At 40.8% G+C, this 17,121-nt stretch overlaps 3 protein-coding genes across 3 annotated transcripts; all 3 read right to left on the bottom strand.

Moving 5' to 3' along the window:
• Nucleotides 1–211: 211 nt before the first annotated feature.
• zmp:0000000930 (telethonin) lies at nt 212–1,702 on the bottom strand. Its single transcript, XM_041943321.1, has 2 exons — nt 1,401–1,702; nt 212–954 (listed from the first exon to the last, which is right to left on the bottom strand). Exons 1-2 carry the CDS (start codon nt 1,532–1,534, stop codon nt 594–596), a joined length of 495 nt encoding a protein of 164 aa, XP_041799255.1. The 5' UTR covers nt 1,535–1,702; the 3' UTR covers nt 212–593.
• Nucleotides 1,703–3,166: 1,464 nt separating this feature from the next.
• On the bottom strand, nt 3,167–4,923 carry mrpl32 (mitochondrial ribosomal protein L32). Its single transcript, XM_041943190.1, has 3 exons — nt 4,763–4,923; nt 4,373–4,569; nt 3,167–3,817 (listed from the first exon to the last, which is right to left on the bottom strand). Exons 1-3 carry the CDS (start codon nt 4,857–4,859, stop codon nt 3,569–3,571), a joined length of 543 nt encoding a protein of 180 aa, XP_041799124.1. The 5' UTR covers nt 4,860–4,923; the 3' UTR covers nt 3,167–3,568.
• A 1,202-nt stretch (nt 4,924–6,125) lies between these two features.
• On the bottom strand, nt 6,126–16,674 carry ttk (ttk protein kinase). Its single transcript, XM_041942843.1, has 25 exons — nt 16,619–16,674; nt 15,926–16,013; nt 15,600–15,822; nt 15,349–15,455; nt 15,108–15,251; nt 14,833–14,908; nt 14,668–14,749; nt 14,422–14,534; nt 13,474–13,552; nt 13,258–13,357; nt 11,801–12,023; nt 11,192–11,298; nt 10,517–10,660; nt 10,243–10,415; nt 9,778–9,923; nt 9,567–9,693; nt 9,252–9,344; nt 8,987–9,144; nt 8,667–8,818; nt 8,425–8,549; nt 7,628–7,702; nt 7,357–7,533; nt 6,869–6,965; nt 6,625–6,710; nt 6,126–6,550 (listed from the first exon to the last, which is right to left on the bottom strand). The coding sequence occupies exons 2-25, from the start codon at nt 16,011–16,013 to the stop codon at nt 6,482–6,484; spliced, it is 2,964 nt and encodes a 987-aa protein (XP_041798777.1). The 5' UTR covers nt 16,619–16,674; the 3' UTR covers nt 6,126–6,481.
• Between the last annotated feature and the right edge of the window lie 447 nt (nt 16,675–17,121).

Here is a 17,121-nt window from a genome sequence, read left to right as displayed (position 1 = left end):
AGTCTTACATGTAGACAAGGATACACACAGTGTATCCTAAAATCACCACTATGCAACCGCTTGCTTTAAAATATAAGAGCAGCAAGGACTGGGCTCACTAACATTTTTTCCTACATTAAGTGACTACAATTACGTGGTTAGAATCAGAGTCAGTGTGAGATCCTTGCTTTACCTCTTCAATGTAAAACAGGAGGCAGGATGAGGTTCCAGACACTCTTTCATCAGGCTTTATTAGGCATGGAAATCACTAACAGTGTGACAAGTGTCATTTCTTCCTGGAACACTTTATTATCGTGGTAAAGAATCAGCCACAATGTGTTCATATCTACAATACTTTATGTCATTGCATTTTACATGATCAATTTAGCATTGTTTTTAAAGATAATAGCTTGGTAATTTAACTAAGAGAGAAAAAACAAAACAGTGAAACTCTCCTAAAGTTAATAAGTTAACGAAAAGTTACAGCTTAGATAGTTTACACAAGTGCTCTACACTATACAGTAGCTTTAAATTTATTAATAAGTAAGTTGCAATAACAATGGCAATGTTATATTTTCTGAAGTGCAATTTTAAATAGCGACCACCTCCTTGCTTCACTCCCTCCTCTGCGCCCGATGGCAGGTTTCCCTCGGTGAGGACATCAGGCTCGAGGCCCTGAAGTTCACTCTGACTGGCTTGCTGAGGTCCTGAGTTGTAGCAGTCACTTCCTGTTCACCCACTCCGGTATTCCCCTTCCTTAATGTGACTGGCTGTCGTTCTGGGCGCCCAAGGGTGGTTGTTGCACGATGTAGGTCCCTGTAGGCGCTGAGGAGGGGAAGCTGGTGCTTTGTCATGGCTCTGCTGTTGCTGCCCAGTCTCAGTGTCTGGCTGGGGCTCCTCTGGACCATGAAGTGGACCACCTGTTGCTGCTTGTAACTCTCTCTCTGAACGCTGTCTGTCTCTGACAGTGTCAGCCTGGAACACAGTACACACACCAGATCAACGATTTTAATCCAGTGTCTGTGGCGCACTAAAGTAGAGCGGTGCTGTGATCATCTTATCACTTTCAAATTCTTTGAAATAGCTTAAAGACTTCAGGATTCATCCACACTGAAGAAAACTGCTGCTTCACTGCTCCTGCTTAGTTTAATCTTTGATACTGGTTGCTTTTTGACCATTCCACGTGACATATACAGGTGTTTTCCTTTACTGGTCACAGGCAAGATACCTGCAGTGACATCACTGATCAGGATGAGCTCATGCAGTGTGACAAAGTTTCAACCCAAACAAGGCAGCGCAGCAGCAGCTTCCAGCCCAGCTGTATGTGAATCACCGTGGATTAAAAGTCAAAACTGTCCCGCTGTCCACCACACCATATAAATCTACAAAAACAATACAAAGTTCAAGTGAGAACGACCTACTTGTATTGCGGTCTAGTCTCTAGGACCAGGCTCAGCCAACATGCTTGGTAGCTCTCCTTCCTCCACTGGTTGTCCTCCTGAAGGTCACAGTAGGAGTTGACCAGGTAGCAGCCTCCTCTGCTCACACAGTGCATGCTGTGACTGCGTCAAAAGTGTGGACGTCACTGATTTTGATGCAAAAAGGCAGCATGCGCCAAGACAAACGTCCTCTTTCACTCAGCAGTCTGACTGCACTTGTATAAAACTCACAGGAAACAGATACGATGAGCGATCAAATCATGTTGTCATCATTGATGTGTGTCTCTGTGTGTACCAAGTAGTCTGAGACGTGTGTGTGTGTTGGGCAGTGTCTTAAATATCCAGTCTTGTTTCTATTTTTACCCCTCTGCATCACTTTGTTGTGAATGTAGTGACCGTCCTCACATCAGGCATCTTGAAGGTTGGTTTTCATTTGAAAATGAGCTTTAGCTCTTTCCATGACACGAGTGAACCAGATGAATTCAGATGAAAGCTGAATGTGAACTCATTTCATTTATTGTACGTATTGACATTGTAATATGTATCTGTGGGTAAGAAGAGATCTTGATCTTTTTGCAACTTACCCTCATGTATGTTTGGATTTTTTGGGTCACGGTTTGGGTTTGATTATGTGCTTGTGAGTCGGTATCGGTTTTTGGAGCCCTGCGCACGTGTTTACATCTATAATATAAGTGTTGACAGAAATATGAAATGACTTATCTGCTAAAATGACATGGATCTTGGGTTCATCCCATCAGGTCAAAGAAAATGTCCTCCCACTCCTCAGATGTCTCTCACATAGACCACATGCGGGAGGGAAACAGCTGAGGGTAATCAGGTCAGTGACAGACAGTCAAATCCAACTCATTTATCCAAAGATATGTCAGTTTCTTGGCCAAAATCTTGTCAGAGACTGAAAAAATAATGTTTGTGATCGACTGTACTTCAGAAAACTTCACCATTCACCTCTATGAATGTGGGATAATAAGAGAGAACAGATGTGCTCCCAGTTCCCATTTAAGATATGATGGATGGATGTGAGAAGAGGTTGGGAGGCCAGTTAAAGACCTCGCTGCATTTATACTAAATGCTTACTGGGACAGATGAACACAGGATTATTTCTTTCACACTTCATTTCTGTGACGTTTTATCACTTTCCACAGACAACAGCTGCGCTTCACAAGTGAATCATCTGTTACTTCAGTGCTCGTTGAATATTTGAAGCTTTGACAGAATATCACATTAAACCTTGATTACTGTGCTGTCATGGGGACATCGGCAACACCTGGTTCCATCAAACTGCGAGGGTGAAACTGAATCAGAGCGTGCCTGGTGGTGTGACTGAGGCAGTGGAAGGTATGCTGGACTCCTCCCAGCAAAAACACTCTGATCCAGCGACACAAGAGCCGGTATTACATGACTTCACTTTGCTGCTGAAACCTGGCTAAAAGATGTTGCTGCGGCAACATGAACCTACATTCATAAACAAAAACTGGCATCTCCTCAACCTCAGAATCATCACGAGCTGGCAGCTAATATGAACGTGATTTTATATGTGCAGGGTTGTTATCAACACACTCTTCATGCATATTTAGTCATCATTTGTTATGTATCAACTGCAGATTTTACATGAAATGTTGGGAAATCAGATTCCATGTTTTTTTTTCACATAGAAAATTAAATGACAATTACTTAACTAATACAGCCATTTCAGCAGAGTAGATACATGCTGCAAGAATCGTTTTTTCAAAATGATTTATTAACATTCAAATATAACACAGTACATTTCTCTCAGTTGAAAATCTGACAGACTTGACTTCAAGCCTGAAAACTAGTCGGAACAACGACAAAAACAACCATGAAAGTCCACAGGCCTAAACTCATAGATGTTTTCTCCCCACACATTAATGATACAGTACAGTATGTCCACAGAGACAACTGAAAACTTATGTTTGGGGTGGCAGTATTTACCAAGGGTATTGGTGTCAGTGCTGATCAAACCATCATTTATTGAATTTGTTTGTGGAAACAAAACTGATACATCAACCTTTCTGAATACATGTGAATAACAGACCAGACAAAATATGCTGTTTACTGTATGAAATAAAGCATCAGTGTGTATCTGGCCAGACCTGTGTCTGACTGAAGCCTTAGCTGAACCAGGCAGGCCTCTTCCTGGCCCTCTCCACAATCCTCTTGTCTTTGTCCTGCTGGCTTGGCGTCTCACCCTCATACAGGACGACAGTCTCCACAGCTGGGGCCCTCAGCGGGCCGCCTTCCATTGCGTTTATCTGCTGACGAATCAGGCCGGTCTCCATGCACACCTTTGCATAACAGAAGCCACACAAGATGTGTTTCTGCTTCAAGTGGCCACACTCTAAACACGGCTCAGTGTTGTTCTGAGAGAGGGAGACAGAGAGTGGAGACTGTGGCTTAAACGGTGGAATGGCAACCCTGCTTCTAAATGACTTCTGACATATCTTTGGCATTTCTTGCTACTTATTGGCCAAAACATACACTTGCTGACTAAAATTATTTTAAATCCAGCTTGTACACAGAAAAAAATCCTCAATTATACAGAGTATGACACGTGCAACTCTAAGAGATTTGTGCCCCTTGTTATTAAAAGTTACTTCCTTGAACTCTGAGACAAGATGAGAAGAAACTTCAGTACAAAGCAGTTCTCAAAGTGTTCACAACGAAGTGTGAGGATTACTGCGATTGATTACAGGTATAACTGAGGCCCATTAAGTGGCTCTCTGGATGCCGAGCACCAATGATGAATATATAGTTTATCAATTAGTCATTCCCTGTATTGAATAGGAAGTGGATAACACGAGAGTGTTCATTAGTCACATGATACAACAGGGGATCCTGAACATAACTAGTGTTAAGGTGAGGTTAGGGTGAAAAGATGCTTTGAGAGGATCCAGGGTTGGTCCTGATCAGTGTACCTGGACTTTGAGGAGCTTGCTGTCAGCTCTCCTCCTGGTGCGGTTGACCTCTATAGTGCGTCTCTTCTTGGGTGCTGCCATCCACAGGATGCTGTCTAGGAGGCCGGGAGGCTGCTCTGGGCTCTGCTGCTCCTCCAGCTCGTCCCTCTTGTCGAGTTGAGGCAGGCAGGTGGGGCCGTTCACTGCCAGCGCCGGAGCTTCACACGGGGGGAAAAAACATTCAACTATCATCAATGCAGCCCACCCAGAAAAAAGTTACACCTTTGGATGAAATCAAACTGAGGAGAGACACAACGTGTGTGTGTGTGTGTGTGTGTATCATAGACAGAGCTGGGTACCATGATCAGCAGTAACGTAGCTGCCTTCTTGAGCTGCGGTCAGTGAACTCACCCAGGTGTCTGTCCAGTCCTGCCGCCTGCAGAAGTCCGCTTTCAATGCGGAGTAAAGAGCACCGCAGCCTGTGCACTACAGCGGATAAACTCATCATGTTTATTGTCAGCACGTTTCCTTCGCTTTTAACATGTCACACATCTCACGGTCACTGAGGCTCAGCACGTCATCAAACGGCGACGACAACAGCACTTCTTCTCCCATTCAATTTCCGGCAGACAAGACGAGTAGAAGCGTCTTACTACCATCTAGCGGCGGCCTCTCTAAACCGCACAGTCCGTGGAGTAATTTAACAAAACATGCTGATGTTTCCAAAGGGATTCTCCTCGCCATCGCAGTTCAAGACTACAGAGACCTGATCTATACGAAACGTCCCATGAGATAACTTTTGTTTTTGATTTTGCACATAACATATCCATACATGCATTTACTATACACATATACTGTACTATCATATATGAAAGTGCTTTCACAACATAATGCTGGTGTATCAACCCCAAGTTTTAGGGGTTCTGAAATCTTAATGGTAAAATACACAGAGAAACATGGAGATGAACAAGTTAAGCTTCCCATTTTCCATACTGGAAGTGCTTCAGTCCACGTCTGTAAGTCGGTCAATGTCAGCCTGCAAAAGTCATAGCTGGAAGTCTCCTTTTACAAGGAATCTTGCAAGTCTCATCGAGAAGCAGGTTTTTAAGATGCCCTCCCATCATCATTTACATTTAATTGGTGCATATAGTGTTTAATCTATATTACACTACCGTAAAATAATGATTAAAAAATAGATTCTACAGCTTTCACACCACTGAACACAACCTGTTTTTTTCCAGGTATGTTTGTTGACTTTCCAGATACTCCCACAATGTAAGGTATGATGATATTGTTCTGTTTATGGTCCTTTTCTACTTTTTATGGTCTTGATGAAAGCCCAGTTTGGCTGAGCTGGCAAAAAAAAAAAAAATATATATATATATATATATTATTGATCTGATAGATTACCATGGCTGTGTCATCGCTTTTAGTGAAAAGGTTGATCTAACATGCCCTTATAAGGAATTCAGATGAATACTGGACATGGTTAATATTAAGATCACTGTGATATCAAATTCATTCATGTGAATGGAAAACCTGGATGTTTTTAAACAGTAGTAGTCTTCCAACATATGCAGCATAGTCTGATGAAGATGAGTTTTATCTCCCTTTTGTGTGATTACCACTGGAGGCTAATATATATCAGGGATTTATATGCATTAACCCAAATCATTTCCCCATGGAGAGGATTGGAAAACATACAAGCATTCACTTACTGGCAACTGAAAAATGCTTGCAGAAAAGAAAAATCCCAATCGTGTATCTCAATGGATGGTTTGTAGTATTTTCATTTATATTGAGCCTTCGTCCCCTCAAAGACATGTCAAAAAGACATACGTTGTCAGTTACACATCTTTATATCAGCTGAGACAAAAAAAAAGCTAACAACTTCTCAGGATGCAATATGTATATTAAACAATGCTGTAAACTTACATCTATGATCAGACATAAGTAAAAATGAGGCAATATAAGGAACCAAACATACAAATATTGATTTGTTAGTTCTACATCTACAGAAAATATTGGACCTGTATTGTAGTGGTTACATGACGTCAAAAAAAAAATGTAAAATGACATAAAAAATAAGAATGAAATAGAACAAATATCCCATCACATTTTCCAGGATGGTTAAGTCGATGACTTTGCACACTCTGCAACATCCAGCTTCCTGCCGCTGCTGCACATTTTGGCCAGATTCTGTGAAAAGCAGAATGCACAGTTAGTGTCTTAGAAACTTCTTGTGGGAGAAGTTCATACAAAGGAAATCTTACATTAGCAGCTCGGATGATGCTGTTTGGAGACTGAAGGGCTGCGAGGTCTGTCAGGATCTTTTTGAGATCGCTGTTACATGAACGATCTGAAACAGGTGAGTCGAGGACAGTTCAGTGTCACATGGTGAACAGCAAAGGTGGCTTTCATGTACACATACATTGATGAGGGTGTGTGTGTGTGTGTGTGTGTGTGTGTGTGTGTGTGTGTGTGTGTGTGTGTGTGTGTGTGAGAGTGAGCGTATACCTGGCTCAGGTGATGCTTGTGGCTTCAGCTGCAGGTATGGATGCTCCAGCAGCTCTGCAATAGAGATTCTCTCTCTGGGGTTTCGAACCAGGCACCTCTGGAACAATTAAACGATAAAAACAGCTTATTCACTTCTACAATAATCTACGTACTTGTTAAATATATTTTGATTAACTTGTATTTTAGATGCACGAGTCATTCATAGAACAGAATGTGGCGTCAGTGTAAGTTTAACTTTTATTGAAATGTGACCAGTCATGCTAAAATTCGTTGTATTATTAAATTTCATACTCTGTTCATGGTTGTGCACAAACGGTGGGAATATGTTTCAGCTTCTATCCTGTGTATTTTCAAAATACGGTAATTATTTAAATGTAGGAACAGTGTGAAGTAATTTCACCTTTGTTCTTTGTTTTGCATAGTTTTACAATACTCAAACACAGGATGTCATTTGGATTTTTTAACAATGATGAACAATGGTCTCTCACCTTCAACACATCCAGCAAATCCTTCTCTGAGATGTCAGGAAACTCGATCTTATGGGAAGGATCAATGATGGCGTGCAGCTTGGCAATCTGATTGGTGATGCTTTGGAATGGAGTTTTCCCGTAAGTCATGCAGTACAGGATACATCCAAGGGACCACACGTCACCTTTGGGGCTGATCTTTAGGGAAAAATTCAGAAAATGGTTTTCAACACTGTACTCCAATCAGAAATAATTCAAGCATTAGAACGTTTGACTGACTGAGTAGGAGTACCTTTGAACGTGCTTTCCCTGGCTGGGATGAAGTGTCTTTGATGGCTTCAGGGGGCATATAGTTCAAGGTTCCAACCTGTGTTTGACAAACAGTATTGTGTGGGTACAACTTTTTCCACCTGGAATGTACATCTGACACAAATTAAAGGAAAACTTTGGCATATTTCAACCTAGATGGCATTTCCTTATGTTTTTGATAAGTTAAGTTACTAATGGGGATGACAAGTGTCTGAAAACATTCCAGAAAAGACCCCACGGAGAAACAAAATGTTTTGCTTCACCTTTTGCTTGATCAAGTCTGTTTGTTAGTGTGTCTGACCAAGTCTCACTCAAGGAGAAGTCTTGTTCTGAAGTCTTGCGAGAGTTGAGTTGTTGCAGGAAATCAAGAGATTTCTCTTTGAGCAAGACTTGGTGGGACAACAGACCAGATAAAGCTAAAGATGAAAAGAAAGTTATTTCTCTGTAGGGTCATGGTGCACAACTGCAAAGAAGGATTTACATTGCAGCCCCTTTCATGGCTGCCACTCCAGCGCTCTCGCTCACTACTGGACTAATTTCCATTGTCCCCATTAGTCACTTAGACACAAAAACATGGGAAAACAGGGTCCAGCTTGAAAAGTACAGATGTTTCCCTTTGATTATGTTTGCAATAAAATCTGTTTTTGCTTTCCACAGATTTTCATACATTTAATGTATATTTAACACATTGCATATCCACGAAAATGAACTGAACTGCAGTAAGCAGTGTTAACGTACACTGACCAGTTGCAGCTAGTGTAGCCGTAACATAAATCTTACTTGTGAATCCTTCATAATGCTCGTAACATCTGGTTGGATTCTGTTCGCGATGCCAAAGTCAATCAACTTCAGCGAAGCGTTCACTATGACAAAATTTGCTGGCTTCAAGTCACTGTGGACAATTCCTGCACAAACAGAACACATATTTGCAGTTATTAGAGATGAATTCATTTTAGTGTGCCATTTAGTAAACACTGAATATCATTGAGGGGACGGTAGTGAGAGCTATAGAGAGAGAGAACCATGTTTGTGGATGGTTTGGACGGCCTCCAGCATGTTCTTCCAGTAGAACTTCCTCTCCAGCGGATTCACAGCTTTGCGGTTTCGCAACCAAGTGTTCAGATCCAAGTTTCCACACTCCATCAGCATGTAGATGTAGCTGTTTGTTATTTCACTGCAAACACATATACAACCATCATGGCACTTCGAACAGAAGTCATAATTACAAGTAGACCTCTAACTTCACTAAATAAAGACATAAAAATCTTTGAAAGGACATTAAAGATTCAAGTTTCCTGTGTAATGCACTGATGTGTTGTTTTTTGGCGGGCCATGTACTCACTAGTCATAGAGCTTGATAATTTGATCGCTGTACTGCTGCAAGTGGTTCAGATGTTCTATCTCATTTTTGTAACTTTCTATTGTCTGAGCATCGGCCTCCTCAAGGTTGACGTATTTCATAGCAAACAGCTGCTTTTTGTGGTCAAGGACCTGGTAGACCTGAAAGAAACACACAACGACAGCCATTAAGTATCGCTGCAAACAACAAAAGCAAAGCGTATGAATCCTGCAACAAGTATGATATGAAATCCCTACTAATGTTTTACCTTGCTGGATCCTCCTCGTCCAATCATCTTGAGTATGAAGAACTGCTTTCCCTTAATGGTAACAGATTCATTTGACAACGCAGTGAAGGAGGCCTAAAATGAGATTCAGACAATAGTGGCATGTTGGTACAGATACAGTAGGTATACAGTAAAAAGCACAACACAAAAAAGCTTTCCAGTTCACTTTGTGCTGTGCTTGACATTGTTAAGTTATTATTGCTGAACCAGTTACGAAGGGTGTCTGGTGTCATGGAAAAACTTGTTTAACGACACATGCAATATGTCCTCTGAGTGTGAGAAATGAACGTGCTTCACCTGTGGAGTTTGGAAACATGGGGCTTGGTTTAGTGGTGTGAAGGGCTGCTGAACGGGTCCAACTCTGTGTGCTGCCACTGCAGAGGACGACACTTCAGGGCCTCTCTTAACAACAGGAGTGATAAAGCTGAGGGAGAGGAAGATAAAATCATGATGGCACAAACAAAAAGCACAGAAAGAAACAAAAGAATTCCTAAGTCCAAGATAATACCTGTTGGCAGACGGGTTCTTGTAGCTGTTTGGTGTCTCACAGATTGGTTGTGGGTTCAGTCTTGATGGAAGATGGAGAGATGGAGTGGAGAGTGACTCCAGCATACGAGGAACAGGTCTGGGGTCAGGGGGTGTTGCGCGTTTTTCCTAGAAAGAAAGTAATTTGGAATATTTGGTCAGCATTACAGTAACGTTTTGAGACTAAAAAACAGAATCCGATTCAATTAATAATTCATTTAAAGTGGTCATAAACGAAAAGAAACAATATTATATCAGAATAGTAACAGCAAATTAAAGGAAATTTAGCTTGTTGTGTTATCTGTACATATTTCCCACTTTGTAAATTGTCGTCATAGTGACATTTACCAAAACGCTAACTTAAGATCATACAACAACTTTAAAATATTTTTTCATGACACATTTTAAAATTTGCAGAGAAAAAAGTAGATGCAGAATGTCATTAGACCTCTGGAGAAACATGCCGGTTGACCAGAGTTGGCATCTTCCACTCTGATGCTGGCTCCCTGCTGGCAGGTTTAGGCTGTTCCACTGACCGCCTCACAGGGACCCGAGCAGGAAGCTGAAGTTCCTGGCTTCCCCCACAAGTAGACACACTTGGTGGCACGGCTGCTTGCAAATCTACAAGGAGAACAGCAGGAAATAGGAAAAGCTCAGATATAAAACATGTCCAAGTCGGTGCTTCGACCTTAACAGTGAAAGACTCTTCGATGAGTCTCTACCTGTGGGGTGTTCTTCCTCCCTGTTGGGCACAAGCTGTTTCTCCCCAGCCTTCAGGTTACGTATGGCCATCTGCAGGAGCTCTGCTGGCCGGGCATTTAGTGCCTGGGCTTTGTGTAAAATTGAAGTCGCTTTGATAATATTACCTTGAAAAGAAACAGGAAGAAAAAATTAAATTTTCACTGTTGGAGACAGGCTGGCTGGAAAAGTATAGACTTCACTGACTGAACACATTTAGAGGTTTTAAGTAGAGCCTGAACAATATATCATTGTCCAATCACAGATATATCGTCACAGATAATAATCCAGAAAAATATGGTTGGGGTAATGGGGAGGTTTACGGTTTCAGTAAACTATAAAATATCTTGCCTTCATTATCTTTGTCGTCATGGATCATGGGGAAAAAATAATATATCAATATAATTTTTTTTTTAACTCCTCAAAATCGAAATCTGCCCCAAAAATCAAGTATCGTTCAAGCTCTAGATGTAAGAGTATAGGACACTGGCACATCTGTAACAACAATGCACTATCCATTTTAGAGTTCTTAATATGAATCTTGCCAAAAGTAAACCTGCATGTATTTCTGTATTTATAAGTGTTTAAATGGGTGCATTTGGTCTGTGTCTGTGGATATCAGCCTTCTGGAAACTTAAATGAATACAAAGCCACGGTACCTTGAGAAACCTCAAACTGGGCATGTGCTATGTGGACAAAGGCAAAGCCTTTACAGTTGGATCTCGCGACTATGAAGTGGTCTTGGGCTTCATCTGGGTCTTCGATCCTTCAAAGGGAAAAAGAAATGAAGTTACACTCAAAAAGCATCTGACAAAGAGATTCAAATTCAACATTCTGGTAGAAACAGCCTTTTCTGAGGGGCTGAATGGCTGTGTGCACTGATTCTACAGAGCAACAACAGACACTTAAATTGAGACACTTTTGGGCTTCTGTCCACAAACTAGTTGCAGAGTGATGTCATGACGATAAAAATAGGTTAGTTAAAATCTGTCAGTGTGGCATCTTCAGTATATCATTTAAAATGACCAGATGAGCTACCAGTTAAACACTGACAAATCATTTTACTTCACAGGTCAAAGGTTCTCCATGTATATGGAGAATATACATGACTGCACACTGATAAAGATAATGCTGTGAATATTGTCACAATCTTTTTTTTCCCCTGCAATACCCAATGCTAACCACACTCGCAGTTAAATACCCCCTAATGCACACACCACAAAGTCTCAATACTGTAAAGCAGATATGTTATTTTCATCCACACTCACCCCTTGAGTTCTGCATATCTGACCAGTATTCTGGCATAGCTGGCGTTTTTGCTGAACTGTCTTATTGGCAGCCTGGAGAAGATTTTAGAGTAACAGTCCTTGAGCTTATTAAGGAGGCTGTTGTCTGTGTGAGGGTTGCCTCTTTTCTCCAGGTTCATCAGATAAGTCCAGCACGACTCGGGGGACTTTGTATTGAGGACCTGGTCGAAGTTGTATGTCACATCTGCCAGGGAGAAACTTAATGTCATCACAACAAGTCAAGTGTATTTATTTTTAAAAATAACCAGAGTTGACTAAAGTGCTGTACAAATTAAAATGAACGATACAACAAATCCAGTAAAATCACATCAATGATAAAAAGGCACAATAACAATGATAAAATCCAAGGGAACACTAAACTATGTACACAAAGGTAAAACTGTCAATGGAGGGGGAAGATTTGAGTGTTTTGAGTTTTCCAAAGCTTTGAAGGTGCTACCGTAAAGGCATGTTCTCCCTTACCCACTAGTCTCAATAGTGGAAATTAAAACCAATTTTTCTGAGGATCTCAGAGGCCTAGAGTTTGGAGAAGGGGTAGACAAGTTCTGAGACAGATTGGGGAGCCAGCCCATGCACAGCTTTAAAAACAAATAAAAGAACCTTAAAATTAATCTTTTATTTGACAGGTCACCTGTGCACAGATGCTAAAACTGGTGTAATGCTGCCTCTTATTCTGGCTCGGGTTAGAAGTCTCGCTGCAACATTCTGCACCAGCTGCAGGTGAGACAAAGAGGACTGGCCAACACCCAGGTACAGTGAGCGGCAGTAATCTAGCCTTGAGGAGATAAATGTGGTGGCGACAATCTTAATATCACTGAGAGATAGGATGGACTTGAACTTTGTAATGTTCTTCAGATGAAATAGCAACCTTTCACCACAGAGTCGATCTGTTTATCAAATTGCAGTCAACTTTTAAGTCTTTGGTCAAGTGTCTGAGTCAAATTGGTTATTTTCCTATATTTATACCTCCCCCTATCAAAAATTGAATAAATCACAACTGGTAGCCTACTGAGTGAAAGCCACTATCAGTTTTACTGGCGACATTCTATTTAATGAATTCACCAACGGTCGCTATAGAACAAATAGCAACCAATGTGAATATGAGAAAATAGGCTCATTCCCATCAAGGGAAAGCCATGCTCGCTCATTCAAAGGGTCCACTGATCACCTGATTTAGATTTTTATACAGTGTGTAGCCTACATTTGTTTTTCCTAAACTAAATATGCGTTTAATATTCCATTAATGGAAAGTGAAAGTATTTCTGCTAGCTTGTGAGAGAGAAATGTTGCCTGCTTTGCAAAAGCGCCCACTCCAGTAATAATAAAAGTACTTGTTTTACTCATTTGAGTCACTTGTAAAGAGTTGATACCCAGCCGTGGCATTCAGTGTAGCATAGATTGTCTGAGTTATATACTACCTTCCATTCTCGAGGTGTCTCTTGTGTGAAGGAGAGTGGTGGTGGAGTCCACAGTGGCCTGGTCCTCCCAGGAGCAATGCTCTGGGCTGACAGCTGGTGGCTGAGAACACAGTAATACAACAGAAAATGAAAACTAAAACATGACAAACATGAACTCTATTGAGTGTTGATTCTGATGTTGCTGGACCCAAACCACTGTAGCTCATTTCTACTCACTTGAAGATCTCCATCAACAGCATTTTTCTTTGAGGATGACAGCCCAAAGTGTGGGTTCATGCTTGAACCAGAGGTTTGCCTAAGACAAAGTTAAACAAATTCAGTATCAACAATTAATATTATTACACATTTCTGAAATATTCAAGGATTTGCATGCAAAGTGAATAGGTATGTAAAAGTCATGTCAGGATTCAGTACATTTTCATGGGGTTCACTGTGGTTTCTCAGCAGTAGGTGTCACAATACAGCAGCAGTGCTTTAGAATATGTCAAGAAGAGATATTTCCTCAGCTCGGTGAACACAACACTGCATGTTAAAAAATGTGTGGCAACTGTTTAACTCAAACCATTTGTGTGTTCTCCATCACTGTTTTCATTAGTGGTGTATGAGGGCGCTCTTGCTGTCCATGCAAAGGACCTTTGGCGTTCCAAGCATGATGACAATGTAGGTAATGTTAACCTATCATTAGTATAATGTACAATACTACATAGTACAATACTATGCACTATATCATATGTAATGTGATAATAAAACTGTTTTCATAAAGATTTCCTCAAGACATAATCAAATTAAATACATTTGGAAATAAATATTGGTATAAACTAGAATTTGCACCTTGCCTCAAGTTGCAGTTTGAATACAGAACCTGTCTGTCCAGATTCACTTTGAAGGAATTTCATAAAAGGCATTGAGTGGATTATTTGGTGAAATGGAAGTTGTCACTACACTGACATGTATGACTCCAGTGAATAATTTCCAGTGAGAAATGCTGTCTTCACTTAGAGACTATTTTTCCAGCGGAGTACAGAGAACTGATAGAGAGCTTCATCACATGGTGCAAGAAAATCACCTGAAGCTTAATCAGCAGAACCAGCAAGCTTGTGGTGGACTACAAAGACCGCAAAGAGGGTACAAATTGTAAAAATGGCACAGAGGAATAAAGATTACCTGGACAAACTGGTGTGAACTGATGCTTCACTTCTCTTTGAGGGCTTCCCATTGATGTAGTCATCGTCATCGTTTTCTGGGATAGAGAAAGGTATTATGGGAATTCTCCCTGGCTGGAATACAAAAGGTCAGAACACTTCAAAAAACAGGACTATTTGGTAATTAATGTCATGCATTCTCTGGAGAAAAGATAAAGCCTGTTGACATAATGTGCAAAAACACAAGAAGGGTAAATGGAAGGCTCACCATGCCAACTGCTCTCTTGCGTTGAGATCCAGATCTCCAGCCTGGTAGATGGTCATCTGATGATCCACTGAGGGGCTCAGTCCTGCAGGCCAGAGATCAACACAAGATGTCACATTCCCTAAAATCAGACAGAGGCTTTATCGAAAATTATTGTTTTATTCTTACCCTGAACCAAAAATACTGGAGAGCTGCAAGTCACCTGTCCCATCTGATGTTCTGCTTACTTTTTGGATTGCTGAGCCTTTGACAGAATCATGCACATTACTGTTAGACAATACTGGCAGACAGAAACAAAAAATGTGAAAATTAGACAATGAAAGGTTTGTATATCATTTGACAATACTGCACTATAACGGTAAAAAGATTTTCTGAATTGCTGTACGCCAATTAAGTAATCTAACCGTGTAATGTCATGGAATAAAACATGAATGAACACTCACGTGGTACATTTTCCTTATCCTCAGAACAGAGGAGTTGTGTTTTCCCTGTCTGCATGCTTTGCAAGGCTGCCTCCAGTGGTTCTTTTGGTTTGGCACCCAGTTCAATAGCATTCTGCAATATGTAAATGCCTCTCTTTGTGTTGCCTGATAAAATGACATTGTAGACACTGAAATACCCCAAATAACATGCCATGAGAATGTGTTCATATGTACAAGAACAATAAAAAGCTCTTCTCTCTACCTTGAGAACGTTCAAACTGTGCATGTGCAATGTGAACGAATGCAAAGTTCTGGCAGTGAGATCTTGCCACGTTGAAGTTGGCCTCTGCCTCATTGCCATCTTGAATGCTAAATAAAAAATAAAAAGAAGAAAAATAGACTAAATGCCCAGCTACAGTTTTTAATCTGGCCTACAGTACTACTGATGAACACAGAATTAAAACTAGAAGGAGGACAAAGGTCTTTGCACAAGTAATAACTTTGGTTACTCACGCTTTTAGCTCTGCAAATCTGACCAACATCCTGGCATAGCTCTCATTCTGACAGTGTTTCCCCAGTGGCATACTGGAGAATACTCTGGTATAAAAGTCAACAAGTCTAGTGAGGTGGTTATAATCCAGGTGAGGGTCCCCTTTCTTCTCCAGGTCCGTCAAATAAGAGAGGCATGATTCAGGCGAGTTGGAGCCGATAACCTGGTTAATATCATCCGTGTCATCTGTAACAAGTGCAAGTTGTCATGAGGACTTCATGAAGTGTGGACATATGGATAATGATGTATGTAGATCTAACTGTGACAGGACTACTCGGCATACCATTACCTTCATTGAGATACTTTTTAATTTTGTTGAGCTTTTGATAAAGCATAGCAAGCTGCTGCTTTCTGTCTGTATGCTCCTCTTCCTCCATCTGAAAATGAGGGGTACATACATTAGATTAGCCCAGATAAGGTTATTTACATTCATGTAAGAATGATGTAAGAATTCCTTGCTGTTAGTTGGTGAGACTATGTGTATTAGTGACACACATTAACGTTACTTCAGACCTTTTAAATTCCTTAAAAGACTCTGAACCAAAACGGGGACGTTGTAAGTGACATTTAACATACAAGCACGGAACAGTTACTATCAGGACAACTCCAAAATTCAATAGTAACGGCAACTTAAATTACATTGCTACAACGATGTGCAGCTTTGTGGATCATTTGTTGAGTTTTCGACATACATTGACGAAAAGCACGGACTAAACGTCAACTTTCTTGAAGATACCTGTTTTGTATAAATGTCTTGGTGCGAGGCTACAAAGCGTTCCAGTGACATATTCATGAATTACTTTCTTGTTTACAACCTGAGTTAGCTGAGTTTGCTAACTAACATGTTAACGGTATTGTTAACCTTAACTAGGTTAGCCAACTGGTTCCCCTGTGAGTCACGCAAACTCAGATAAAGTTAAACATGTATAAGGACATCTTCAACAACATTAAAACCATACATCTCTTGTCAAAATCATCTCACCGTGTTTACGTTTTTATAAATCCTTTTCCACTTGCAGGGCAGGAAAAAGGCTCGACTTCAACTGCCAGTTTTCAAATATGCCACTTCCGTTCAAGTCGCGTGTTGATTGGATAGTTTGTTGCGACTTCTTCTTCTTTTTCCTCTTTGTGGCTTTCCGACAATTGGCGTCCACGATGGCGCATTACTGCCACCTTCAGGTTTTTTTTCACCCTCAGCTTCCGTTCACTTTTTAAAAACTTTTTTTAATATTCTAATTTACTGTTAACTTTATGTGTTACCCGACCTATTTTCCGGAAATCTGTCATCATTTCTTTTCAATTTAATTGGCATGAAAGCTTCAAGAAACAATGTTGCCAAAGCATCAAAATGGAATTTGTCCAAATGTGTGTGCACGTGTGTGTGTGCGTGTGCGTGTGTGTGTGTCACTACCCCTCAGGCTGTGGCATGTTCATACATATTGGGCAGAAAGATATGGCCTCTCTCCTTCTCCTGTATGGGTATTT

The sequence above is a fragment of the Chelmon rostratus genome, chromosome 8 (assembly GCF_017976325.1).
Source record: "Chelmon rostratus isolate fCheRos1 chromosome 8, fCheRos1.pri, whole genome shotgun sequence".
NCBI lineage: Eukaryota > Metazoa > Chordata > Actinopteri > Chaetodontiformes > Chaetodontidae > Chelmon > Chelmon rostratus.
Note: the sequence above shows the minus strand (reverse complement) of the source record. Positions and strands in the feature narration are given on the sequence as shown.

Coding starts and splice junctions, on each gene's coding strand:
- mrpl32 (XM_041943190.1), bottom strand. CDS start 4,859: ATGATGAGTTTATCCGCTGTAGTGCACAGGCTGCGGTGCTCTTTACTC. Junction 4,570..4,762: donor AGGACTGGACAGACACCTGG/GTGAGTTCACTG, acceptor CCCCGTGTGAAG/CTCCGGCGCTGGCAGTGAAC. Junction 3,818..4,372: donor GCAAGCTCCTCAAAGTCCAG/GTACACTGATCA, acceptor TCCCTCTCTCAG/AACAACACTGAGCCGTGTTT.
- ttk (XM_041942843.1), bottom strand. CDS start 16,013: ATGGAGGAAGAGGAGCATACAGACAGAAAGCAGCAGCTTGCTATGCTT. Junction 14,909..15,107: donor GGATAAGGAAAATGTACCAC/GTGAGTGTTCAT, acceptor ATTCTGTCAAAG/GCTCAGCAATCCAAAAAGTA. Junction 7,703..8,424: donor GCATTATGAAGGATTCACAA/GTAAGATTTATG, acceptor TGTCAAACACAG/GTTGGAACCTTGAACTATAT.
- zmp:0000000930 (XM_041943321.1), bottom strand. CDS start 1,534: ATGCACTGTGTGAGCAGAGGAGGCTGCTACCTGGTCAACTCCTACTGT. Junction 955..1,400: donor GAGACTAGACCGCAATACAA/GTAGGTCGTTCT, acceptor ACTGTGTTCCAG/GCTGACACTGTCAGAGACAG.